Here is a 27,662-nt window from a genome sequence, read left to right on the forward strand (position 1 = left end):
TTTAGCAGTAGCAAGTTCCCCCTCCCTCTCCTTCATCAGTGTAAACCTGTTTGTGTAGAGTTTGAATCTAAACATGAAACTCCATCCTGAGGCCTAGCCGGCATGGAGTATATTGTAACAATTATTGTGTAACTTCCCCTCAGCTGGAGTCTGAATTGACTGCCCGGCACGAGCTGCAAGTTGAAATGAAGAAGAAGGAAAGTGACTTTCAGCAACAAATCCAAGAGTTGTGTCATGAGAAGGAAGCCCTGGAGACAGAGAAGCAGCAGATCGAGTCAGAGAAGCAAAGTCTGGAAAGTTCTTCTTCTGCGCTGAATGATGAGGTCATAGTTGTGATGGGATTGGGATGAGTGTTATGAAAATTCAGTCTGAGATTGTATTGGCCCCAAGGGGTTCAGCACAATATGTTCTTCCACAGAGATTTAAAGAGACACTCCTTCACTCTTGGGGGTCTCCAGGTCTGTGTATTTACAAAGCATGGCATGTAAAGAGATTGGCTGCATCAGAGATCTCTTACTAGTCACTTGTGGATTTAAGCACGATGGAGTTCTCAGGTGGAGAAAAAATGCTGCTAAGCAAAGGAGATTTTTGTGAAAAGTTTATTACAGGATAGCAAGTGAGCGATAAAAGAGCACAGAAGCACAGTCCAAAGGCACAATTCAATTGTGGTAATATAATTACTGGGTGATCAAATGGGCAATTCAATTGATAAAACTAAGGCCCCTTCTGCACACGCAAAATAACGCGTTTTCAAACCACTTTCACAACTGTTTGCAAGTGGATTTTGCCATTCCGCACCGCTTCAAAGAGCACTGAAAGCAGTTTGAATGTGCATTATTCTGCATGTGCGGAAGGAGCCTTAGAGAATGAGAGATGGGAATGCAAGTATAAGAGAAGAAAGAGAGGGTAGGCTGTTCATAGCAGGAGGAAGGCAAGAGCTGTATAGTGAGACCCGTTTGCTGAGATTTTGGGGCTTGCTCATAACGAATACCGTATTTGAGGTATATCACAATGAGGAGGATATAGATGGGAAATACCTAGAGCAGGGGTAGGGAACCTGCGGCTCTCCAGATGTTCAGGAACTACAATTCCCATCAGCCCCTACCAGCATGGCCAACAGGAAACAGATGACACAGCATCTGTTCTTCAGGAATAACAATCTAAATTGGAATTTGGGCAGCATGAGTTTAAAAAAAAGAACCTGAAAACTCAATCTAGGCAAAAGCAAAATGGCGGAAAAGCAGAATGAGCGACCTTGAGTAATTTATAGAAGACGCAAGTTAAAAAGCAGATCGTATGTTCTGCTCTGAGAAAGCGGAGGTATTATTGAATCAGGAGAATGTGAAGAAACTTTAAAAAGCAGACGGTTTTTGTGTAGGCCGGAAAAGAAGAGGGTGGACAAGTGTTAATTGATGAGAGAAAGGAGGAGGTGGAGGAACCCGCAAGGTCAGAGAGGGGAGCAGGAACGTCAAGAACTGGGTCAGGAGGAAAACAGTACCAAAGATGGCTCCATCCAAAGTTTATTTTTAAACATTTGCTTTAGAAAAGTAAAGCAAACACATTTAGCTAGTACCAGTAGGTTAAGTATTTCGCTGCATGTTTCCAACAGAACTTATTTTTAAAAATCTAATTTCCCGTAGATATGTAATGATAAATTGTACACATGTGGATATTGTTGTGCACCGCCCAGAGCCCTTCGGGGATGGGGCGGTCTACAAATCAAATCAATCAATCAATCAATCAATCAATCAATCAATCAATCAATCAATATTTAATACATTCGCAAACTAATCCAGAGGGGAGTTCGGCTGCGCTACGGCCATCAGCTCGACAGTGGCGTGCCCCTACCTCATTGCAAGAGCTGTATGCAGCGCAAAAGACTGCACTGCCATTTTTGCCGCTGCAAGTTCATGGCAGCAAATGAGGGGCAATCCTGGGCCGAAAGGGCTCAGGAGACCCAGTGGTCCCGTCTCCGGGAATGCCCCCTTTAAAGTTTTGACCCCTTAGGCCAGTTCAAAACAAATTTCAAAAAATTTAAAAGCTAATACTTTAGAACCGTGGTGGCGAACCTTTGGCATTCCAGATGTTATGGACTAAAATTCCCATCAGCCCCTGCCAGCATGGCCAATTGGCCATGCTGGTAGGGGCTGATGGGAATTTTAGTCCATAACATCTGGAGTGCCAAAGGTATGCCACCCACTGCTAGAAGCACAACCGAAATTTGCATCCTAAGAATGCCAAAGATAACTACCCCGTTGTTTAAGTATTTCCATATTTTTGCTTTTTTTCCTGCATTCCTCCAGCATTAATATGATACAAAGTTCAAAGACCTTTATTAGGCATTAAAACATAGCAGAACTAAGTAATCCAAATACAGTTTAACGAGATAAAACAGGTACTCCTGTTTCATAAAGTGCATACTTCAGAGCGAAAGAGGAACCCAGGAAATTATTTCGTAATAGTGAGCAAGAATTTGGCCACTAACTCCAGTTGCTTGGGATTCTCTGTATTCAGAAGATAGTTCAATTTAAGATTAAAAAGGCTTGGATGGACCAATAAGGGATCCCCTAAAAACAGGTTTGGTCTAAAATTGTTAAATTTTGGACAGACTAATAAAATGTGCTCCAGTGACTCCTCAGAGGTTTGACAGTATTCACAGGTACGGTTTTGCTGTAAAGGTACCGTGAATCTCTCTGGGGAAAAGGTTAGTGGAAACATGTTGGTTCTCGCTCTGGTAAATAGCCACCTCAACTTAGGGTTGTTTAAGTATTTCCATATTTTTGCTTTTTTTCCTGCATTCCTCCAGCATTAATATGATAAATCAGCCCTTCCTCTTCCGCACATCCACGCCCAATTGGGAGGAGGGCTCATTGCTCCTGTGGTGAAGATGGCACTGAGCTATTTATTCCCTCCGAAACTGAACGTGACCCACAGATCCACAATTAGTGGATATAATTTTCTCATTTAAGAACATTATCAAATTATAGAAAAGGTGCATCTTTTAGAAACGAACGCGGCAAAATGTGTCTGTGCCGAGGAGAGTGAAGGAAATAACAAAAGGTCCAGAGATGGTCGGATGCTAGACAGGCTGTCGTTTCTTTTGCTAGTCGGGGTATCGGATTCCTTACTGTAACCTTAACTTGGCCTACCTCTTTTTGGGTCTAGGTTGCAATTCTCAAAAAAGAACTTGAAGATGCTAAGAAGAAAATGGAGGCTATCGCCAGTCTCCCGCCACAGCCTCTACCTGGTGGGCCTGCCATTCCCCCTCCGCCTCCGCTACCTGGTTCAGCTCAAGTGCCACCACCACCACCTTTGCCAGGAATGGCAGTAGTGCCACCGCCCCCACCTCTTCCTGGGGCAATTGGTGTGCCGCCGCCGCCGCCTCTTCCCGGTACAGTTGGAGTGCCACCTCCGCCACCTCCGCCTCTTCCCGGCGCATCTGGGTTTGTACCACCGCCACCGCCGCCTCTTCCTGGAGCGATTGGAGTGCCGCCGCCGCCGCCACCTCTTCCTGGCGGGCCTGGAATGCCGCCGCCACCGCCGCCTCTTCCCGGTGGGCCCGGAATGCCGCCGCCACCGCCGCCTCTTCCCGGTGGGCCCGGAATGCCACCGCCACCGCCGCCTCTTCCCGGTGGTCCTGGAGTGCCACCACCACCTCCTTTTGGTGGTCCTGGGATGCCCCCTCCTCCCTTGCCTTTTGGCTTTGGGGGCGTACCTGCTGCTCCGGCTCTTCCGTTTGGATTGGCGCCAAAGAGGATGTATAAGCCAGAGGTTCAGCTGCGGAGAACCAATTGGTCCAAGGTGGCATATTCTGCTAATTGCTTACTAGCTATTTCTGTCCCGCTTGGAGTTGCTCTTCCTCTTCTCCTGACAGTCCTCCTGTCAGGCTTGAAAGAATCACCCTCGTTCAGCTTAGCCAGGGAATGTTTGTTGTTTAGCCTTAAGTGGGTGGTCGTGGTGGTAAGGACGGGCCCATCCTTTCCTTTATTCTCAGGCTCCTTTCATCTAACGATTGGGAGCAGTAGATCGGGAGCCTTTATTTCCGTAAGGAAAATATGGCAGAGAGATACTTAACCTCTGCCAGCGTAGACCTTGGGTCTCCATCCACCAACAAGTAGGGGACTGTATTATCTTTCATTATGGCAAAAGCTAACTTAGCTAAAATGGGGGCCATTCAGAAGTCATAAGAACATAAGGAAGAGCCTGCTGGATCAGACTAGAGTCCATCAAGTCCAGCACTCTGCTACTCGCAGTGGCCCACCAGGTGCCTTTGGGAGCTCACATGCAGGATGTGAAAGCAATGACCTTCTGCTGCTGCTGCTCCTGAGCACCTGGTCTGCTAAGGCATTTGCAATCTGAGATCGAGATTGGTAGCCGTAGATCGACTTCTCCTCCATAAATCTGTCCAAGCCCTTTTTAAAGCTATCCAGATTAGTGGCCATCACCCCCTCCTGTGGCAGCATATTCCAAACACCGATCACGCGTTGCGTGAAGAAATGTTTCCTTTTATTAGTTCTAATTCTTCTCCCCAGCATTTTCAATGTACGCCTCCTGGTTCTAGTATTGTGAGAGTCATGATAAGAGTTGCATTGAGGGCATTCCAAAATGGGAGTCAGCCTTTTTTTAGGTTGCCTTGACAAAATCTGTCTGGGTAAGGCAGATTCCTGCATTGCAGGGGGTTGGACTAGATGGCCTTTGGGGTCTCTTCCAACTCTGTGATTCTGTGGTTATGGTATCCCCCCCTGGTAAGGCTGCCAAAGGGCAGCATTCAGCTATGCGAGAATGAGTGCTCTACTATATCAAGGGACTGTTCGGTTTCTAATGTAAGCTGGAATTTTTGTATGGGGGAGAATCCCAAAGAACTGGGTGGAGCACACTCTTAGAGCTTGTGTAGTAGAGCTAAAGTAGTCTAGTCGTTTTACACTTCTGAATAATTGATAGGGATTCACTTCTTCCAAGCCTCAATTCATCGTCCTTTGCTAGACCAAGGATGTGCAATTTCTTATCTACTTCTTGCATCCAATGGGGATAGAACTGATCATTATTAAGTTCCTGAAGCAGGCCAGGTAAGGACGAGCTGTTAAGCTGCACACCTGGCGATATGGCTTTAGGAGGCTAGAAGACATTCGCTCTCATCCTCACAGTCACTGTACCAGAATGGTGAAGTGAAGGCAAAAAACCTGTCACTGTTAAGGAATTGGAAACACCTGACAGGAATTCTTAAAAAAATGTAACAGGTGCCGGAGAGGTAGCTTTGTTAGCCTATGGCTGCAGAAAGCAGACTTCTGTAGTGCCTTAAATGCGAAAAGACTCGGTGAACTAGCATGAGGGTGGTGAAATTCAGAACGGTTTCTTCTCAATGGGAACGTTCATGCATCTCTGTGCATTCGTTAATACGGCAAAAAAATTTCTTTTACGCCTTTATGGCCCTGTTGAGAGGCAGCATTAAGTATGCAGAGCTCAGATACACACAAGAAAAAGAGCAGCGACTGTGCCTAATGTCTATAATTGGTGACGCTCTCGTTCTGGCTGTGCTGTGTGTGGAGAGAAAAAAGGCAGAATCAAACTTACTGGGGAATTCTAGTTTAGCTCCGTAGCTGCCAACTGAGGCTGACCTTTTGTGCCCCTGCCATACTTCTGTTCTGCGAAAGCTTCTGCCACGACAAATCTCTTTGCATTCGGGATGACGGTTTGGGTTGAATTTTATGAACCACGAGTGAGTGGCCCTCCCTCCATGCCCTGGCTGCTCCTGACTCCTGTGGGGCTCTTGGGAGCAGGTATGAAGCAGGAGTCCACAGAAAGAGGGGTGCGGAAGTGGCAAAATTCAATTTGCAGAAGAATTCAGTTGTGGGGTGGGGGTGATGGTTTCCACTTTCCTCTAAACCTCCAGCACCAGATGCTGTTCTCCTTCTGAGAGTCGCTTGCCCCTAAAGAGCAGCTTTTCAGGGAGTAACCGGGACAGAAGCGCGAGGACCCAACCTCTAGTTTTTTAAAAAAAATGTGCTGCTTTAGTCAAATCACAGTAGACTTTCAACCCTGTAAGGCAGAGGCAGGGGCTGATGGGAATTGTAGTCCATGAACATCTGAAGCCCCAGAGTTGGACACCCCTGCTGTAAGGATTTCAAGGCAAGAGTGGTTTGCCTTTGCCTACCTTTGCGTCGCCACCCTGGTGTTGCTTGGTGGTCTCCCATCCAAGTACCCTTGGTGGTCTCCTATCCAAGTACCCTCCCATCCACGTACTCTATATCTACCCTGTTTCCCCGAATATAAGACATCCCCCCAAAATAAGATGTAGTAGAGGTTTTGCTGAAGTGCGAAATATAAGGCATCCCCCAAAAGTAAGACGTAGCAAAGTTTTTGTTTGGAAGCATGCCCGACGAACAGAACACAGAAAAATAAGGCATCCCCTGAAAATAAGACATAGCGTATCTTTGGGAGCCAAGATTAATATAAGACACTGTCTTATTTTCGGGGAAACACGGTACTAACCGGAGCCAACTTTGCTTAGCTTGCACGATCTGGGGAGATCAGGCTACCCTGGCCCCATCCAGGTCAGGGCTTAAGTGTACGGGGTGTTCCTTTATTTGGTGTGTTGAGAAAAATGTGTATCCTAAAAAGCGCATCATAAAAAGTTGTGGATTTTTGTCTTGTGTCTTTATAGATTACGGCTCAGGAGCTCTCCCAGGACTGTTTCTGGGTCCAGGCCAAGGAGGACCGTTTTGAGAACGAAGATCTCTTTGCCAAGCTGACCCTCTCCTTCTCAGTTGCGCAGAGCAAATGTAAGCGCTGCGCTCGGGAGCGGGGATCCGGGGTGGGTTGGGGGGCTGCCTTCCACAATCATCCCATTGGAGCGCTTCATCATAATACCCCCACTGACCATGGCAGGAATCAGCAAGCTTCTTGAGTGTTTTCTTGATAAATGGTTAGAATTTTTACAGGGACATCCACGTTCATACATGCGTGGTGAATGTTTGGCAGGGAGTCAGAACAGCTCGCAGCGTCCTCAAATGGGTTTTGAAGGGTTTGACATACAGCTTCTCTTCAGGCAGTAATGATCATTGGGAGACATGTCTAAGGCTTGCCTTGTGGGTCAGACCAGAGATTCATCTAGTTCAGTGGTGGCGAACCTTTGGCACTCCAGATGTTATGGACTGCAATTCCCATCAGCCCCTGCCATCATGGCCAATTGGCCATGCTGGCATGGGGCTGATGGGAATTATAGTCCATAACAACTGGAGTGCCAAAGGTTTGCCACCACGGATCTAGTTCAAGGGTCTGCAACCTGTGGCTCTCCAGATGTTCATGGACTACAACTCCCATGCTGGCAGGGGCTGATGGGAATTGTAGTCCACGAACATCTGGAGAGCCACAGGTTGCAGACCCCTAATCTAGCTAAGCACCTTTGCTCTGTTGGTAAAGGTAAAGGTAGTTCCCTGCGCAAGCACCGTGTCATTACTGACCCATGGAGTGACATCAGATCCCAACGTTTGCTAGGAAGACTAGGTTTGTGTGGTGTGCCATTGCCTTCCCCAGTTCTCTCTGTTTTACCTGCCAAGCAAGCTGGGTACTCATTTCACCAACCTTGGCAGGATGGAAGGCTGAGTCAATCTCAAACCAGCTACCTGAAACCGACTTCCGTCAGGATCGAACTCAGGTCGTGAGCAGAGCATGGACTGCAGTGCTGTAGCTTACCACTCTGCACCATGGGGCTAATTTAACTCTATTAGAAGAAGAAGAGTTTGGATTTATGCCCCACTTTTCTCTCCTGTAAGGAGACTCAAGGGGGATTACAAGCTCTTTTCCCTTCCCCTCCCCACAACAGACACCTTGTGAGGTAGGTGGGGCTGAGAGAGTTTAGAGAGAACTGTGACTGGCCCAAGGTCACCCAGCAGGAATGTAGGAGTGTTGGAAACACACCTGGTTCACTAGATAAGCCTCTGCCACTCAGGTGGGTGAGTGGGGAATCAAACCCAGTTCTCCAGATTAGAATCCACCTGCTCTTAAGCACTACACAGCGGCGACTCCCAAGTGGTTTTGGACTTTTGGTTTGGGTAGTGGCTGTCTAAAAATGTCTCAAAACCTTGCAAGTCAGGCATGCAGGAGACAGCCGTCCCATTTGCTCCTAAACCTCTGCTGCCTCCAGACATGGAGGTTTCAGTTTTTGCTCTGATGGGAGACATCAGTTGGTGGTCATCGTTCCCACAGTTCTTTCTAATCTGATTTTAAAAGCCTGGCAAGCAGGCATGTCATAATTGATGTCAGAAGAAAAAGAAGAAGAGTTTGGATTTATATCCCCCCTTTCTCTCCTGTAAGGAGACTCAAAGGGGCTTACAATCAGTGGCGTAGGAGGTTAAGAGCTCGTGTATCTAATCTGGAGGAACTGGGTTTGATTCCCAGCTCTGCCGCCTGAGCTGTGGAGGCTTATCTGGAGAATTCAGATTAGCCTGTGCACTCCCACACACGCCAGCTGGGTGACCTTGGGCTAGTCACAGCTTCTCGGAGCTCTCTCAGCCCCACCTACCTCACAGGGTGTTTGTTGTGAGGGGGGAAGGGCAAGGAGATTGTAAGCCTTTGAGGTCTCCTGCAAGGAGAGAAAGGGGGAATATAAATCCAAGCTTTCTTCTTCTTCTTCTTCTTCTTCTTCTTCTTCTTCTTCTTCTTCTTCTTCTTCTTCTTCTTCTTCTTCTTCTTCTTCTTCTTCTTCTTCTTCTTCTTCTTCTTCTTCTTCTTCTTCTTCTTCTTCTTCTTCTTCTTCTTCTTCTTCTTCTTCTTCTTCTTCTTCTTCTTCTTCTTCTTCTTCTTCTTCTTCTTCTTCTTCTTTCTCTTCCCCCCTCACAACAAACACTCTGTGAGGTAGGTGGGGCTGAGAGAGCTCAGAGGAACTGTGACTAGCCCAAGGTGACCCAGCTGGCGTGTGTGGGAGTGCACAGGCTAATCTGAATTCCCCAGATAAGCCTCCACAGCTCAGGCGGCAGAGCTGGGAATCGAACCCGGTTCCTCCAGATCAGAATGCACCTGCTCTTAACCTCCTACGTCGCTGCTGTTAAAGATGTGATTTAGCTGCACATGATGTGGAGGCCTTTGGTGAGCTTGAAACCTACAGTCAGGAAGCAGCACTGGACAGCTCCGAGGCTCAGACCTGTGAGAGAAAGGGACAAGAACAGATTATCTCTTGACTCTTCTTTCTCCTGTGGTGTGGGGGGGATGATTGTAAACCACTTTGAGACTCTTTCAGCAAAGAAAAGTGGGGTACACAAACCTCCTCCTCAATTAAAATTTAAAACATTCCTTTTATCCTGAGGAAAATACACTCCAGTTATGTCAGGGGATATAGTTAAATGGTATACATGTTGCGAGCAGACAGATCAAAATGATCTACATGACAGCTACTGTTTGAAGAAGCACCAGATGTAATTGTACAGAACCAGTTCAAATCAGATCACTGACCTTTACTGTGATAGGCTAACTGATGTATAAAAGTAGAGCCTGTACATGTGTGTCTAGGGGATTTTGAGTTGCTGCGGAGCATGCTGTCCATTTGTTTGCTGATTTATGTCTACACTGTAAATTATCTGCACCTAAGATAAAGTCTTCTTGGAAGAATATTCAGTTCGTGGTGTGGTGTTTTTCTTTGCTGTGCCAAGCCTGTTGCGGCTGCACTTCGCCTGCTTTGGTAACGCTACTTTCTGCTGGAAAAGGCCTGCTCTGTGTCAGTTATCTTTGTGTTTTCTTTGCTTTCTCCATCTCTGCAATACCCCTTGTTAAGATGAAGTCATCTCTGTGCCACGTAGCGGTACAAACGTTGGCACGCCGAGGATAATTCCTGCCACGCGTTATTTTATTTCCCCTCTTTTTTCCTTTTAATCCCTAGAGTCTGAACTGACTCCAGGACTGGACTGCTTTATAATGGAGAGGCGGGAAAGGGAAGCTAAGACTTCTTCCAGGTGGCAACGCATAGGGCCGTGTGTTTTGGAATCCTTTGGGAGCAGCAGTGGCGTAGGAGGTTAAGAGCTCATGTATCTAATCTGGAGGAACCGGGTTTGATTCCCAGCTCTGCCGCCTGAGCTGTGGAGGCTTATCTGGGGAATTCAGATTAGCCTGTGCACTCCCACACACGCCAGCTGGGTGACCTTGGGCTAGTCACAGCTTCTTGGAGCTCTCTCAGCCCCACCTACCTCATAGGGTGTTTGTTGTGAGGGGAGAAGGGCAAGGAGATTGTAAGCCCCTTTGAGTCTCCTGCAGGAGAGAAAGGGGGGATATAAATCCAAACTCTTCTTCTAAATCCAACCTCTCTTTGCCACTTGCGAGAAGTGAAGGCACGCTGGCGGGTGGGGAACGATAGGTGAATGGGACTCTATTCATGCAGTATATGATGCAGTGTACTCATTCCGGTCTGTTTTTTCCCTTTCTTTCATCACTGCGCTTCTGATGGAACCGAACACCCCCAATGGTGGCTGATTGCAGCTAAAGGTGAGTACTTAGATTGTTCGATGTCTTCTTAACCGTGCATTTTATTCCCGTTCATAATTTTAGCAAATGGTGCAACTCCATTTAAAAAAATTTTTTTTATTGTATCATTTGAATATGACATTTTATATTAATGCTTTTCTTCATTCGTTTTCAAACAATACATTTTTCCCCTTTTTTCCCCTCCCCCCTATATTTTTTCATAGTTTTTATCAAACAAACAGCAGTAAGTCCGTTCTTTGTAACAGTGCAACTCCTAACTTGTGTTCGTTAAAGCTGCAGTCCTCAAACATGTCGTTTCTGAGCCGAACACCCTCTTCTGACATAGGGACTGAAGCCAATACCTCTTAACTTTTAAATCTTTTTCAATGAACTCTGGAATGTCATTTTAGAACCCCCAGTTGATTCAACCAGAAAAGCAGCCAATGGGAACAGTTGGCATATTTCATCTTGGGCCACACAGTGTTCTTCCTATTTCTGTTTACCATTTTTTTGTTGCAAATTTGGAGCGCTGGACTTGGGGTTAAGCTAGTTGGGACCACTAAGCTTCGTTAAGTACGGAGAGGCAGGGAGGGACCAGTAAAGGGACCAATCAAAAGTGCCAGCAGCCCCAGCAGGTGTGGATGGATTTTTCTTGACATCGGAAAGAGCTTGCTCTTTTTAAAATTAAAAAAAAAATAGACTCATTCACAGGAGTCCTGAATTTGCTGCCTGGCTCTGCCCTGTGCCATTACCTCTTAGAGATGGGAAAGGGGTTCATTACCTCTTAGAGGCGGGAAAGGGATTCTTAATTCTGGGCTCACACAGTTGAGTCTCTTGAGAGCCGGCGTGGTGTAGTGGTTAAGAGCAGGTGCACTCTAATCTGGAGAACTGGGTTTGATTCCCTGCTCTGCCACTTGATAAGCAGCGGAAGCTTATCTGGTGAACTAGATTAGCTTGTGAACTCCCACGTACACCAGGTGGGTGACCTTGGGCGAGTCACGGTTCTTCCGAGCTCCCTCAGCCCCACCTACTTCACAGGGTGTTGATTGTGAGGGGGGAAGGGAAAGGAGTTTGTAACCGCCCTTGAGTCCCCTTACAGGAGAGAAAAGTGGGGTACAAATCCAAACTCTTCTTCTCTTCTTCTTTTATACAAAATGGTTATGGACAGGAGATGGAGGAGGAGGAGGAGGGGAGGAGGAGGAGTTTGTAAGAGAGAAGGTGCTGATTACAGTCAGTCCCCAATATCCTGGGAGTCCTTGGCCACCCACCGTCAAGGTCATAGGACCTGCTGAAGAGCCCGTTCTGTAGTGATGTATAAATAGGGAGGCTATTCTTGACAGCTGAAATGTATCGATTGTGCATTGACGAAAGCCTTTGAGGACTGAAAAGTACATCACTTGGCCAGGATCCAAATCCAGAATATAAAACTAGAGTATCACAGATCCAATTCTGAACTTGGTTTCAAGCTGTGGATCAAAAAATCCACTCTGGGAGGACAGGCATGGAGAAGGGGATGTTCCTGTAGATTTAAGAACATAAGAAAAAGCCTCTTGGATCAGACCAGAGTCCATCTAGTCCAGCACTCTGCTACTCGCAGTGGCCCACCAGGTGCCTTTGGGAGCTCACAAGCAGGATGTGAAAGCAATGGCCTGCTGCTGCTGCTGCTCCCGAGCACCTGGTCTGCTAAGACATTTGCAATCTGAGATCAAGATTGGTAGCCCTAGATCAGTGGTGGCGAACCTTTGGCACTCCAGATGTTATGGACTACAATTCCCACCAGCCCCTGCCAGCATGGCCAATTGGCCATGCTGGAAGGGGCTGATGGGAATTGTAGTCCATAACATTGGGAGTGCCAAAGGTTCGCCACCACAGCCCTAGATCAACTTCTCCTCCATAAATCTGTCCAAGCCCTTTTTAAAGCTATCCAGGTTAGTGGCCATCACCACTTTGTAGGGAAAACATTCTTAAATTTGTAGGGAAAACATTCTTAAACTTGTATATAAAAACTTGTATATAATGCAAGTATATCTATATAGGGGGACATTGAAAAAACCCTCAGAATTGTAGAAGGAATGTCTTTTAAGGCAATCCTAACACACCGTTTCTGAGGCTTCCTTGCCTGTGTTCAGGCCTGCTGATTGGATGGATGAGGTCACAGACTGAAAAAGCTACATGGGAAAGGAGGCAGCAAGACATAGGAGAGGCTGTGGGGGCTACCGGAAGAAGAAATCAGTTCTGGGGAGAGGGTACCAATGGGGAGGATGTGATTCCTCCTTTTTTTGGTGAGTCCTTGGACTCCTCTTTTTCCAGGATAATCAGTGAACAACCAAGGGCCCTTTTTGGTTCTGTCTGACATGAATTACAAACATAACCTAGAGCAGTGGTGGCGAACCTTTGGCACTTCAGATGTTATGGACTACAATTCCCATCAGCCCCTGCCAGCATGGCCAATTGGCCATGTTGGAAGGGGCTGATGGGAATTGTAGTCCATAACATCTGGAGTGCCAAAGGTTCACCACCACGGACCTAGAGTATGCAAAATGCAATATTAGAAATACCGTCTTAGAGATACTCGATATTGCCACTTGCGATGAGCAGTGATATCAAGCTTGCTTCTTCAAGAAGACTCAGAAAAGCTCAGTGTTTTCCATGTGCTAATTGGGAGGCAACTGTGGCCAGGATATGTGACCTTAGTGGACTGCTCCCCTGTCTGCCTCCCCATCCAAATCATCTCTCTATACCTTACCTGGTGCGGTTGGTAGAGAACCAGGACGCAGTATATCTCCATGGGTGTCAAATGCTAGATTCCTCCTGGGGAGACATGGGAATGGAACATATCTTTGGTCAGCCATAATTTGGCAAGAAGATGGTAGCTATTGATGAATTGCATGGGATTCCTCCAGGAACTATGGGAGTTCCACACAAAACATCCCAGTGGGCACTGAAGGGGCACGCACAAATGGCTTGCATTGTTTTTGTTCTTGTGCTAGAACTGCTCCTTAATCTGAGCTGGCCGAGGGCAGCCTTGAATTTTTAATAGGCTTTCAATTAAAATTACATGCTTGCCCTTAATCTCATTTTAATGGGGTTATATGGAGGCAGAGCCTGGACGGCCCTGGTTGCAATCGGGCCTCAGATGGGCCCATCAGCCGTATGTTCTTCTGTGACTGTGCCATCTTTCTGAGAGGAACACCCTCGTCCCAACATTTATTGATGCCCCTGCAAAGGAGGGTATGGAACCAAAGCATGTCCTTCAGAGGGGGAGGAGTAGTAGTTTGGATTTGTACCCCCCTTTCTCTCCTGTAGGAGACTCAAAGGGGTTTACAATCTCCTTTCCCTCCCCCTCCCCCACAACAAACACCCTGTGAGGTGGGTGGGTCTGAGAGAGCTCCATAGAGCTGTGACTAGTCCAAGGTCACCCAGCTGGTGTATATTAGAGTGCACAGGCTAATCTAGTTCCCCAGGTAAGCCTCCACGGCTCAAGCGGCAGAGCGGCGACTCAAACCCAGTTCTCCAGATTAGAGCGTACCTGCTCTTAACCACTACGCCGCTGCTGCTCCGGGGACTGTGCCCTTCTGCTGTTCTCCTTGCACAAGGTCAGTTGGAAGGCTGATTGCAACATGGGATCCTTGAGTTACCGATATCCCTGCTGGCACTTTCCAAGTGTGCGGGTGGCTGTTTTTAGTCCGAGCGAGGAGCTTTCATCCGTTTCCCAGGCATCAGTGAATTATTCACGGGGCAGATGGCAGGGTAAGCACGCTAGACTGTAATCTTGGCGCAGCTTTTCCAGCCATATGGGCTACTTTGCCGTGGGTAATTTCTGTAGTTCTGGTCTGTGGCTTCGCCGCTGCCATGGGCAACGTGAGACAAGAGACCAGTCACTGATAAGTTCTGTGCTCTTCCAACCCTGATCCGCTACCCCTCAGCAACGAATGCTCCCCAACTCCCCAACTCTGCTGCTACTTCTTCCTGGGCTGTGTCAGTCCATGGCTGAGGGCGTCACCACAATGCTCCGCAGGGCCTTTTTGAGAGCTGCTACGTATCGATGGAGGCAGAAGCAAAGAGGGAGCTGTTTGGCTCTTCTTCCCACGCCTAAGCACTTCCTGGCCTCTGCAGATTTCCCCAGTCAGAAATCCGGGGACTGGAACAATAACAAAACCAGGTCTAGCCAAACGCAGAGCTGCACGTCAGCATTGAGCTTTTCCGGAGCGTTGTGTGATCTGGAAGCCGTCATGTTTACGGAACTGATCGAACAGCAGTTGCGTGGTGGTCCAAAAACCCCTTCTGTGCCAGACGCTTCCAGTCCTGCAAGTCAAAGGTTCTGGGGACATCATTTTAATCTTGCTCTCCCTCTCTCTTTCCCTCTCTGGTGGCTCATGAATGTGGAAAGGTCGCGGCTGCCTAGCAATCGCTAGGAGCAGCAGTGGCGTAGTGGTTAAGAGCAGGTGCATTCTAAACTGGAGGAACCGGGTTTGATTCCCCCGCTTTGCTGCCTGATCTGTGGAGGCTTCTCTGGGGAATTCAGATTAGCCTGTGCGTTCCCACACACGGCAGCTGGGTGACCTTGCGCCAGTCACAGCTTTATGGAGCTCTCTCAGCCCCACCTACCTCACAGGGTGTTTATTGTGTGGGGGGAAGGGCAAGGAGTTTGTAAGCCCCTCTGAGTCTTCTACAGGAGAGAAAGGGGGAATATAAATCCAAAACTCTTATTCTCCTCTTCTTCTTTATAGTCCTGGCTTTTTGTAGTTATTGAGATTGTTTCCAGGTAGGTTCAAATGGATCATTCCCTGTAAATGGGAGTAATGGTTGTTCTCAGATTTGGACCTGGGTCTGCTGTTGCCAGCCCTGAATCCCGGCAATTCCTTTCCCGGTCCAAGCATGATGCAAGACCCTCTTGCTAGCTCTCTGCATCTCACAGAAGGGGAAGGGACCCCAGTTGCTTCAGAGCAAGACGGAGAGGCAAATCCTACTCCTTCACCCAATGTGCAGGGGGTGGAGGGGTGGGAGAGGCTGGCGGGGGGAGTACCGTCATCCATTCTGCAACCTGGAAATGCGAGACGCTGATTAATAGTTGATGGCCCCTAGCATGCCAAATAGAAACTGCTCAGATACCTTCTTAGGTATCTGCAATAGGGATTGGGCGCCCAAAAGGTTGAGTGAAATAAAAATCCATTTAAACAATGAAATATTTTATTACAAAGTGCGTGTGCATTTATAGAGATAGATAATAGAGATATAGAGATATTTTGAAATATATATTATATAGACCGATACACTTATATCTATCTATATCTATGTATATCTCTCTGTTGACAGAGAGAATTTTTTCTCATTTTCTCACAATACTAGAACCAGGGGGTGTTCATTGAAAATGCTGGGGGGGAAGAATTAGGACTAATAAAAGGAAACACTTCTTCACACAACATGTGATTGGTGTTTGGAATATGCTGCCACAGGAGGTGGTGATGGCCACTAACCTGGATAGCTTTAAAAAGGGTTTGGACAGATTTATGGAGGAGAAGTCGATCTGTGGCTACCAATCTTGATCCTCCTTGGACTCAGATTGCAAATGCCTTCGCAGACCACGTGCTCGGGAGCAGCAGCAGCAGCAGAAGGCCATTGCTTTCACATCCTGCCTGTGAGTCCCAAAGGCACCTGGTGGGCCACTGCGAGTAGCAGAGTGCTGGACTAGATGGACTCTGGTCTGATCCAGCAGGCTAGTTCTTATGTTCTTATAAGGCCTTAAAGCAAGAAGTTGATGATCTAAACTTGTATCATCTTTCTTCGGTGGTCTATTTACATCATATTATGCCCACATATCCATAAATGAAACAATTAGAATGATGAGAATCTCATGCCAGTCCAAGTATGTATTTTAAAACATTAAGAATAAAGACGCAGGATAAAAGCTGTGTGATGATTTTTGGCTACTTAAGAGTCTAGATGGACTTTGTGCCTATGAAATTTGATTGTTACCAGAAGTGTGTTTAGACTTGTAAAAGCATACATCTCAAGGAGCGACAGATCAATCTTAACATTTGCTTCTGTAAAAAATGCAAAATAGAACTCCTGAAATTACAAAAAATTACCAAACGAAGACCAAATGATAGAAATAATCTACATACCTGAAGCAGGCTGACATTGCATTCAAAGCCTGCATATCAGTAACATCCAATTAGATGTGCTATCGCAGAGGTTCGCAAACTTTCAAAAGGCTCAATGGTTAAATGCCACGGAAAACTTTCCTATAATTTGTCAATAATCAATCAGACCCTCTCATTTATGAGGTTTGGCTGCCACCTGCTGGCAGAAAAAAGAAAGTCATGCAGCAGCTGTTTTTCCTAATGTTTTGAAATTATAATCCCCATCTCCCGAGTCTCCCTTTTCTTTTTGCCCCAGTCAGCATGTGATCTGCCCTACAGTAAATGTGTGGTGATCCCCATGTACATTTTTGGCTGCTGTGGCTTGACGTGGGGGTCCTTCTGCCTCCGTGGTGTAGTGGTTAAGAGTAGGTGGATTCTAATCTGGAGAACTGGGTTTGATTCTCTGCCTGAGTGGCAGAGGCTTCTCTGGTAAACCAGGTGTGTTTCCGCACTCCTACATTCCTGCTGGGTGGTCTTGGGCCAGTCACAGCTCTTTGGAACTCTTTCAGTCCCACCTACCTCCCCAGGTGTCTGTTGTAGGGAGAGGAAGGGAAAGGAGCTTGTAAGCCACTTTGAGCCTCCTTACAGGAGAGAAAGGTGGGATATAAATCCAAACCCTTCTTCTTTTTCTTCTTCCTTTCCTGAGAAGAAGTTCTACTCTGGCTTCAAGATCCTGTCCCTGTATTTCCTTTTTGATCTGTCCCGCTTCTCTGTTGATGATTTTCCCTCTCTCTTAAGTATCAGAAGATTCAGCTAAAGCTATATATTCACTTCCATGTGGAAAAGCGGATGTTTCCTGAAAACAGACCCTCTCCTGATGAAGAGATTTTTTACTTAATTGTGGACATACATTCTCATTGACGTAATCTAACTCCTCCCTTTTAAACTTGCTTAGTTCTGAGGGATTTACTATCCTTATAGAACACAGGTGTCAAACTCGTGGCCCTCCAGATGTTATGGACTACATAAGAACATAAGAACTAGCCTGCTGGATCAGACCAGAGTCCATCTAGTCCAGCATTCTGCTACTCGCAGTGACCCACCAGGTGCCTTTGGGAGCTCACATGCAGGAGGTGAAAGCAATGGCCTTCTGCTGCTGCTGCTCCTGAGCACCTGGTCTGCTAAGGCATTTGCAATCTGAGATCAAGGAGGATCAAGATTGGTAGCCATAGATTGACTTCTCCTTCATAAATCTGTCCAAGCCCTTTTTAAAGCTATCCAGGTTAGTGGCCATCACCACCTCCTGTGGCAGCATATTCCAAACACCAATCACATGTTGTGTGAAGAAGTGTTTCCTTTTATTAGTCCTAATTCTTCCCCCCAGCATTTTCAATGAATGCCCCCTGGTTCTATTATTGTTATAAAGAGAGAAAAATTTCTCTCTGTCAACATTTTCTACCCCATGCAAAATTTTATAGACTTCCCAATCCATATCCCCCCTCAGACGTCTCCTCTCCAAACTAAAGAGTCCCAAACGCTGCAGCCTCTCCTCATAAGGAAGGTGCTCCAATCCTTCAATCATCCTCGTTGCCCCTCTCTGCACTTTTTCTATCTCTTCGATATCCTTTTTTTTTGAGATCCTCGCGGCGACCAGGGAACTGAACACAAGTACTCTCCACAGAGTCGCGATTAGCACCACTGCTTTATATAAGGGCATGACAATCCTTGCAGTTTTATTATCAACTCCTTTCCTAATTATCCCCAGCATAGAGTTTGCCTTTTTCACAGCTGCCATGCATTGAGTTGACATTCCCATGGAACTATCAACTAAGACTCCCAAATCCCTTTCCTGGTCTGTGACTGATAGCACTGACCCCTGTAGCGTGTATGTGAAGTTTGGATTTTTTGCCCCTATGTGCATCACTTTACATTTAGCTACATTGAACTGCATTTGCCATTTCTTAGTCCACTCACCTAATTTATCAAGGTCCGCTTGGAGCTCTTCGCAATCCTTTGTGGTTCTCACCACCCTACATAATTTGGTATCATAATGGTATCATCATGATGATGGCAGGGGATTATGGGAACTGTAGACCATAACATCTGGAGGGCCACGAGTTTGACACCTGTGTTATAGAAGATCTCAAGATCGTGATATACAATTTTCTGTTGTTTTCCTGACTGTTGAGAAGACACAGGTTTAACCAATTTAGATTTCATCTATGCAATAATTCAGACCCTTCTTGTTTGCATTCTGTTTATTTTATTTATTTATTTTTATTTATTAAATTTATAGAGCGCCCTTCCCCGAAGGGCTCAGAGCGGTGAACAACCACAGTAAAAACGTAACGTTAAAACACAGTAAAAACCAACACAATACCCCAGTATTAAATCAGGAACCATATCAATGTCAGATGGTGTCAGACATGGGGGTGAGCTGTGAAACGGGAACAAAAGAAAAACGTCCTAAAAAGGCTTGGGAACATTTCATAAGTGAAGTCAGATCATGAGGTCCAACTTTTCTTGGACTAATTTCCTGCAGCCACAGGGTTTGGTCCACTTCTGTCTTAAAACCCCTTTCCCATATAGCAGTGGTGGCAAACGTATGGCCAATTGGCCATGCTGGCAGGGGATGATGGGAATTGTAGTCCATGAACATCTGGAGTGTCATAGGTTCATCATCATGGCCATATAGAGACTAAATCCTCACCCCAGAAAATTTTGCTAACTTCTTCTCAAACTCTGTTTTTCCATATGCAGGTGGGTAAACACCCAGACACTTAAATTTCTCCTTAAACTAGAAGTGGCTCCTTAAACTAGAAGTGGTTAAGGAGAAGAAGAGTTTGGATTTATACCTCGCCTTTCTTTCCTGTAAGGAGACTCAAGGTGGCTTACAAGCTCCTTTCCCTTCCTCTCCCCACAACACACACCTTGTGAGGTAGGTGGGGCTGAGAGAGTTCTGAGAGAACTGTGACTAGCCCAAGGTCACCCAGCAGGAATGTAGAGTGCGGAAACACATCTGGTTCCTCAGATAAGCCTCTGCCACTCAGGCGGAGGAGTGGGGAATCAAACCTGGTTCTCCAGGCTAGAAACCACCTGCTCTTAACCACTACACCACGCTGGCTCTCTAAAGGAAAAAAAAGCTGTTGTTGAACATACCAGCAAGTCTGCATCTTCCCGTGGCAGGACAGTGTCACTGTCCATCTCTATTAGGGGTGGTGCTGGAGAAATGCTAGATCTAAGCATGTAGAGGCCACCAAAACGCCCGAAATGGTCAGGAGGCAAAACAACAGGCGTCTGAGCGAATGTGTTCTCTGCCTCTTACATCAGCCCAAGTTGTTTTGTGGCATCTTTGCTGTAATTCCTGAACAGCTTTCAGGGACTGTCCCAGAAAGAGTAGCTAATGCCAAATATGGCCACTTGCCTGCTTGCCAGGGCGTTATGCAGGGGCCACACTGTGTGTTGCTGGTCACAGGAGCCCTCTGTACATATAAGCATTTGCTCTCTGGCTTGAGCGTGTCTGTGAGACTTCATTCAGCCCATAGTGGGATCCAGGCATGGGTTCGAGATCCTGATGCTGCTTTTGGATTCTGCTGAAAACAGAAGAATAAAGCTCGGCATCTTTATATTGCTAATACTTGACCAGCTACTATGGGTGGGCAATCTCCCCCTGTAACTTTGGGCAGGTATGAAATGATTATTCCTTCCCGGCTATGTCTTGTGGTGGGGAGTGAAAGTCACCCGACAGCACTGTCTGAGATGGAAAAGTGATGTAAGGGATGAAACACTCCACTTCACCCTAAGTCTCTAGTTTCGTTTGTTCGTTTGTTCGTTCGTTCATTCATTTGCCTTTATTGGCATAAAAGAATAAAAAATCATCTTGGCTTACACTGTTGATCTCTCGATCTTAAACCTAAAGAGAGAAATCTACCATCTATTATTAACATAAGAACATAAGAACAAGCCAGCTGGATCAGACCAGAGTCCATCTAGTCCAGCTCTCTGCTACTCGCAGTGGCCCGCCAGGTGCCTTTGGGAGCTCACATGCAGGAGGTGAAAGCAATGGCCTTCTGCGGCTGTTGCTCCCAAGCACCTGGTCTGTTAAGGCATTTGCAATCTCAGATCAAAGAGGATCAAATGGGTTAACATCAGCTAGCAAAATTGATCACAGTTCTCTCATCAGATAAAGTTCCAGGTGAACTTGGACAAGTCACAGTTCTCTCCGAACTCTCGCTTCACAAGGTGTCCGTTGTGGGCGAGGAAGGGAAAGGAGTTTGTAAGCCCCTTTGAATCTCCCGGAAGATAGAGAAAAGCAGGGTATAAATTCAAACACTCCTTCTTTTGCACCATTCAAATGGGGCCACATCTCTATGCTCAGGTTATATATTTTCATTGACTCTTCTTTCCTCTGTGGCTGTGTTTAGACTCCTTGGATAACTCCATAGGTGGCAGAAGTAGATATAAAATAGGTTAGAGCGGTGGGGCTGGAAATTAGTGGGGTGTGGCGGTTTCTGTGGTGGATCTCCACTCAGCCGTGCAAGTTCACTGGTTGATCTAGCGCATCCTTGGCCTAACCTGTCTCACATACACATCCTTGGCCTAACCCAGGGGTCTGCAACCTGCGGCTCTCCAGATGTTCATGGAGTCCAATTCTCATCAGCCCCTGCCACCATGGCCAATTGGCCATGCTGGCAGGGGCTGATGGGAATTGTACTCCATGAACATCTGGAGAGCCACAGGCTGCAGACCCCTGGTCTAACCCGTCTCATAGGGCTGTTGTTATGAGGCTCAAACAGAAGAGGGAAGACAATGTTGTAGGCCACTTTGGGTCTGGGGGTGAGATGAGAAGTGGCGTATAGATATCGAAATAAGTCAACATACGGTAGTTATGGGGAAAACGCGATGTATCACCCTTGGCAGCTAAAGGTTCCCTTTTCCTTGCCGCTAAGCTGAGTGCAGAGCAGGGGTCTTCAAACTATGGCCCTCCAGATGTTCATGGACTACAATTTCCATCAGCCCCTGCCAGCATGGCCATGGACATCTGGAGGGCCATAGTTTGAAGACCCCTGGTGCAGAACAAGAGGCGGGAGAAACTGAAAGGGTCGAATGTTGGCGGCTCTGAAGAGCTCCGATTTGCCCGGGGGCCTTTGAGGGCCAGCTTGGACCTCCAGAGAGGCTCATGGGCCTTTGGCTGCAGGTTCCAGTTCTCATCAAACTGTAAAGAATCATACAATCCTAGTTGGAAGAGACCCCAAGGGCCATCAAGTCCAACCTCCTGCAATGCAGGAACACAGTCAAAGCACTCCTGACAGATGGCCACCCAGCCTCTCTTTAAGAACCTCCAAAGATGGAGACTTCACCACACTCCCAGGTAGTGCATTCCACTGTCGGACAGCCCTTACTGTCAGGAAGTTAATAAGACCGCAGAATGTTAGGAATGGCAACTGGGAAGGGTTATGGAGTAGACAGGGTTTCGCTGCACTGGGAAGGTGTTTTGTCTTTCCTCGCTAAAAAAAAAAGGTAAAGTTTCCCCTTCAGTCATGTCTGACCCTGGGGTACCACTGCAAGCAGTGATTTCATAGGCAAGCCGTTTTTGTGGGGTAGTTTGCCATTGCTTTCCCCGGCTATTCTTTACCCCCTAGCTATGAGCTAGGTACTCATTTACCGACCAAGAAATGGTTGGATGGCTAAGTTGACCATGAGCCAGCTGCCAGAATATCTGACCCACAGGGGGCTTGAACTCCTGACCGTGTGAGTGGCAGTGCAAGCACTTAACCACTACGCCACGCGGCTCCTCTTTCCCCTCTAAACCATCTTAAAACACATGCGGAGAGGTAGCTGCAAAGTCATGTCTGTAAGACACCCGAAGGCTTAGTCTGACGGGTCTCGGACTGTGCCGACACCCTGTTTGCACAGTGCAGACATGTGTCTCTTTCCTTCTGTTTCTCTTGATGCACTTAATAAGAACTAGTCAAAAAAATAGAGCAAGTTGTGGTCAGAAAAGTTTGCTAGAAAGAACAGACTGTTTATATACCTTGTATTGTGAAAGGTAAGGTGCAGTTCTGCGTTTGATCAGTAGAGGGCAGACATTCTTTATGTTTTGCCTGCCTGATTCTGGCTGTCTGTTTGATTCAGCAAGTCAGACCCCTCTTCCAATCTCAAATGCCCAGAAACACATATTTTTTGAATTGCTGCCTTTTCTCCCCAAATTGCAACACGGAGGGAAACAAGTTTCAGACGGCCACACTGATGCCCAGATATGACTTTTAGAGCAGCTGGTAGAAATACGATTTGGACTGTGGATTTGTTAGTATTCTTTTCTAACATCTCGGCAGCCTTTTAGTATATCCAGAGAAGGGGCCCTCCACTCTATCATTCTCAGCTTCCAGACCAAGTTGGAATTGTTGCCAAAAGCCTTTTTTCATCTCAGAAGTTTTGGCACTGGGTTTTAAAGAGCAGGGGGTGGATGCAGACTCTCACACTCCATATTGGCTTTTTGTGATGATCACTGTGGACCCGATATTTTCATTCATTCATTCATTCATTCATTCATTCATTCATTCATTCATTCATTCATTCATTCATTCATTCATTCATTCATTCATTCTATTTTAGACCTCCCTCTCCTGGAGGGCTCAGGGCGGTGTACATCAATATCAAATATGATAATAGCAGTAAAACGATCTAATAACGATTTTAAATTCACAGAATTGTGGGCAAGGGAGGGATGTACATACACGTGCGCACGCAATGTTGGAAACCTTTATCATCCACAGGGCAGGTACCCAATGAGACAGATTACCTGTTTCGAAATGTCGGGCTCATTCGTCCCCCGGGCCTTTCAGGAGCACACTTAAAACGGCCCCGTCGGGAAAGGGTGGCTCAGGAATTGTCCAGCAAGCAGAGCCGTGACCGATGGTGGCACCGTGGAGGGTGTACATGTGGTGAAATGATCCTGGAAACGTGCATGCGTAGTTGTGGCACCTGGTTCGTTTGCTGGTGTGGCAAACGGGTTCTCCGAAGAAGCTCAGTGCAGTGATAATCCCTGCGCAGTTAGAGCCACGTGCCAGCCTGGTTGGGCACCTCAGCTCCAGGTGGGCAACAATCGCTGCATAGGTATTGTTATTTTTATGGATATGTGCATCCTTGCATACCCTGACACAAATGTGCCCGCCACCATATTGTAGGACTGTGGTGGCGAACCTATGGCACTCCAGATGTTCATGGACTGCAATTCCCATCAGCCCCTTCCAGCCCAGCCCGATTGGCCATGCTGGCAGAAACTGATAAACCGCAGTCCATGGTATCTGGAGTGCCATAGGTTCGCCACCACTGTTGTGGGATAATCCTCCCCGCTTCATACAGATATATTGCAGGGGAAGGGGGGATTGAAAGTTTCCTAAAGTCTTCCCTTTACCCCCAGCAGTGATTCGCTATGATTGCCATCTGCCCTTCTGCACACCAATTTTTGTGTGGGGCTCATAAGTATCCGTAGTGAGTCCTCCCCACGAGGGCCCGCTTTGCTCCACGTTCCTGGGCCTCTCTCACATCTATGGGGCATCACTCAAAAGAGAAACCCTTCTTTTATTGGAAGGAAAAGGCCTTTTCTGCTCTGATTTTGTGCCTTCCTTCAGTCGCCTGCAGTGCTCTTTCCATCCGCCAGATGTGCGCAGTTGAGCTGCGTTGGCTCGGTTTCCCGGCAGTGACGTCCGAGCCGCCCGATTGGAGGAGGCAGTCGGCTGACATTGTGTCATCGAGGCGGTGGCTCACTCCTTCCCCCCCTCCCCATTTCCTCCCCCCTCCCTCCCCCCTCCCTTCCTGCTGGCCTCATTTCTTGGAAACAAAGGCAGGAAAATCCAGGGTGTTCCTTTCCCACCAATCCCGGCTTTTGTTCGGCTGCCATTGCCTATTGCCGTCTCCATCTGTTGCTCCCAACACAAGAGATCGCAGTTCTGGGGCCCTTTGTTTTTCTCTCTCTCGGTGTCACACGGGAGATTTGTCGGCTTTTTGTGCAGGGTGCATTGCAAAGAAAAACCTTGGTGTAAAGGACAATCGCGGGGGTTTGCCATCTGCTCCTGGCCTGGCCCAGGAGGCCTCACCTGCCCGGGGGCACGCATGCAACCCCTTTGATGTTTGCACCTGGCAACAGCAGCAGGCGGATCCTAGACAGCTCCCTTTTAGAGAAACAACAACACCCCTCAGACACCTTTTAGTATCTCTGTGCAGTGCTGGAATGTACCCTCCCTGGCTTTGCAATGGATCCTTACCCCTTCCTGCCCCTGTGCACTGATACTCCGCAGACCCCCATTTCTATGGGCATCCTAAATTCTTCATTGCTGTCCTGTTCCCTTAACCCTCCTGGCACTTCTGTCCTTCCCAGCAGGGCCTTTCTTTTCTTTTTCTTTTTTTCCCCTTTAAGGCTCCCACAGATCTGCACCCGTTTGCTTCCCTCGTGCCCTGCGGTGTTGGCAACCGTTTGAAACTGCGAGAGGGCGGGGTGGAACCACCCAGATCTGCAAGCTGCGCTTTCCCGGCACTTAGTCACCCGGTCTGTGCTGGGAAAATGCCCGCCGGCTGTTTCTGGAAGCCGTGGCTTGCTGGCAGAATCCCATTTGTTGCAGAGGCGACCAGGTTAGCCTCCGAACAAGCGGTTGGATCCGGCGCGTCAGTTTCCCAAGCAGAAGTGCAGCGGTGGCGTAGGAGGTGAAGAGCTCGTGTATCTAATCCGGAGGAACCAGGTTTGGTTCCCAGCTCTGCCGCCTGAGCTGTGGAGGCTTATCTGGGGAATTCAGATTAGCCTGTACACTCCCGCACACGCCAGCTGGGTGACCTTGGGCTAGTCACAGCTTCTCGGAGCTCTCTCAGCCCCACCCACCTCACAGGGTGTTTGTTGTGAGGGGGGAAGGGCAAGGAGATTGTCAGCCCCTTTGAGTCTCCTACAGGAGAGAAAGGGGGGATATAAATCCAAACGCTTCTTCTTCTTTGGTGGAAGGAGCCTTCCCTTTCCAAACTGCTTGTGGCCGGGAAACACTCCTCCTGCTGCAAGGGTCCGACTGCGTTAGTTTGGGATCAGGCCCAGTGAATGGGCAGATCCGTCTGCATGGCCACGTTCCCTCGTGGCCCTTGGCTTACAGCTCGGGAGAGGGCCGTGCTTTCTTTCCCTAAAGTCCCCAAGAAATGCTCAGCATCCTGCACTCAGGGCACAACTTCTCTGCGTTACTTGATCCAGAGTAGTCATTCTTGCTCTGGACACCAGCCCATTTGCTCCAGCCTTCTTGGCAAGAGTCCCACAAGGCCTGAAATCGGCCCCTTGGAAATTGGCCCGTGATCCCTGCTGGACTGCTGGAGTCTTGGGGCCCAGCCCTGTTGTGGCGTGCAGGTTAGGAGGAGGAGGAGGAGGAGGAGGAAGGGGGGGTTGGATTTATATCCCCTCTTTCTCTCCTGCAGGAGACTCAAAGGGGCTGACAATCTCCTTGCCCTTCCCCCCTCACAACAAACACCCTGTGAGCTAGGTGGGGCTGAGAGAGCTCCGAGAAGCTGTGACTAGCCTTAGATCACCCAACTGATGACAGTAAACAAAGTGTGAAGGCTATTTCCTGAATTCCCCAGAGAAGCCTCCACAGCTCAGGTGGCAGAGCTGGGAATCAAACCCGGTTCCTCCAGATTAGATACACGAGCTCTTAACCTCCTACGCCACTGCTGCTCCTAAGCCATTAAACAAAGCGTGGAAAGATGGCTTGGGTCTCGCACTTCATGTCTGAAGGAGGGCTGGTGAATCTCGTCCACGCTGAGTCCCGTGAGGTTTTTAGTAGCCGCCACTCTCTCTGCCTCTGCGGCTACTTAAAACCTCACTGGACTCAGTGTGGACGACATTCCCTGGCTGCATGTCAAGAGTGCAAACACGGGCCCAAATCTTTTTTGACTTCTTTTGTAGCGTCCTCAGAGGCCTGTCGGGAGATTTCCCCGGCCTGCTTCTAACTTGTCTTAGTGGAACTATTCCGCAGACAGTTCCGCTGTTCCTTGGGGCGCTGCAGCTGTGATTCTTGAGTGTGGGGCAGGCTACCCCAAGGGAATGAAGAGAAAGGGCTGTGTAAACTTTCTGGTGTGGGTATCATCATAGGGGTGTGTGGCAACCATGGGGAAACGAAGCGTGGCTTTGGGATGGAAAGGGTAGAACCCCTCTTTTCAGCCTTTCCAGGATTGCGTTTTTCTTGCATTGCCTGCCCTTAACACGGCAGAGCAATGGCTTGCCAATGGTGGTAATGATCTCTGAAGGGAAGGAGGAAATCGTGAAGCAGGCTCTGGTCATTCCCACAACCTGGGGCTACTGCTCCTAGAATTCCGTGTCTGTTCCTTTCCCTTCCAGCCTGAAGGAGGAGGAGGAGGAGGAGGAGGAGGGAGGAGGAGGATTTATATCCCCCCTTTCCCTCCTGTTGGAGACTCAAAGGGGCTGACAATCTCCTTGCCCTTCCCCCCTCACAACAAACACCCTGTGAGGTGGGTGGGGCTGAGAGAGCTCCGAGAAGCTGTGACTAGCCCACGGTCACCCAGCTGGCGTGTGTGGGAGTGCACAGGCTAATCTGAATCCCCCAGATAAGCCTCCACAGCTCAGGCAGCAGAGCTGGGAATCAAACCCCGTTCCTCCGGATTAGATACATGAGCTCTTAACCTCCTATGCCACTGCTGCTCCTCTTTAGGACCATGAGCCAGACTGAACTGTCTTAATGAAGAGTGGATCGCACCAATTGAAATCAGTGCCGTGTTTTTGCAAATAATCCCCTACACCTCTCTGTGTCGTTTTTTAGCCTGCCACATCCCAAACGAACCGCAAATCCCTTCTCTTTCTCAACCCAGCTCTTCCCCGATTGCAAAAAAAGGGTATTTTCCAGGGAACTTTCCTTGGACTTTCCAAGCACCAGATGGTGCTGTTGCCCTATTTTGCAGTGCCCTGCCTTCCTCTGCCGCATTCAGCCATTTTAGGGAGGATGCTTCCCTGCCCACCAGCCTCCATTTTGTATTTGTGGCGCAGAAGAATAACAGGCTGAGCCAGGGAGGAGTCTGCAGTGGGAAGGGTGGAGGGGGGGGGGGGAGGGATGGGAAGCTGAGTCAGAGGCTGCTTTGGAATGGCTC

At 47.9% G+C, this 27,662-nt stretch overlaps 1 protein-coding gene across 1 annotated transcript in view; it reads left to right on the plus strand.

The window, feature by feature from the left end:
- DIAPH1 (diaphanous related formin 1) overlaps positions 1-27,662 on the plus strand; it is a 133,880-nt gene that overhangs the window by 67,700 nt on the left and 38,518 nt on the right. Inside the window, exons 15-18 of the mRNA XM_048516120.1 lie at positions 144-323; positions 3,166-3,801; positions 6,662-6,779; positions 10,465-10,470. Coding sequence (XP_048372077.1) covers positions 144-323; positions 3,166-3,801; positions 6,662-6,779; positions 10,465-10,470 — 940 coding nt within the window. The remainder of the gene's footprint in view (positions 1-143; positions 324-3,165; positions 3,802-6,661; positions 6,780-10,464; positions 10,471-27,662) is intronic.

This window comes from Sphaerodactylus townsendi, linkage group LG14, assembly GCF_021028975.2.
Source record: "Sphaerodactylus townsendi isolate TG3544 linkage group LG14, MPM_Stown_v2.3, whole genome shotgun sequence".
Classification (NCBI taxonomy): Eukaryota; Metazoa; Chordata; class Lepidosauria; order Squamata; family Sphaerodactylidae; genus Sphaerodactylus; species Sphaerodactylus townsendi.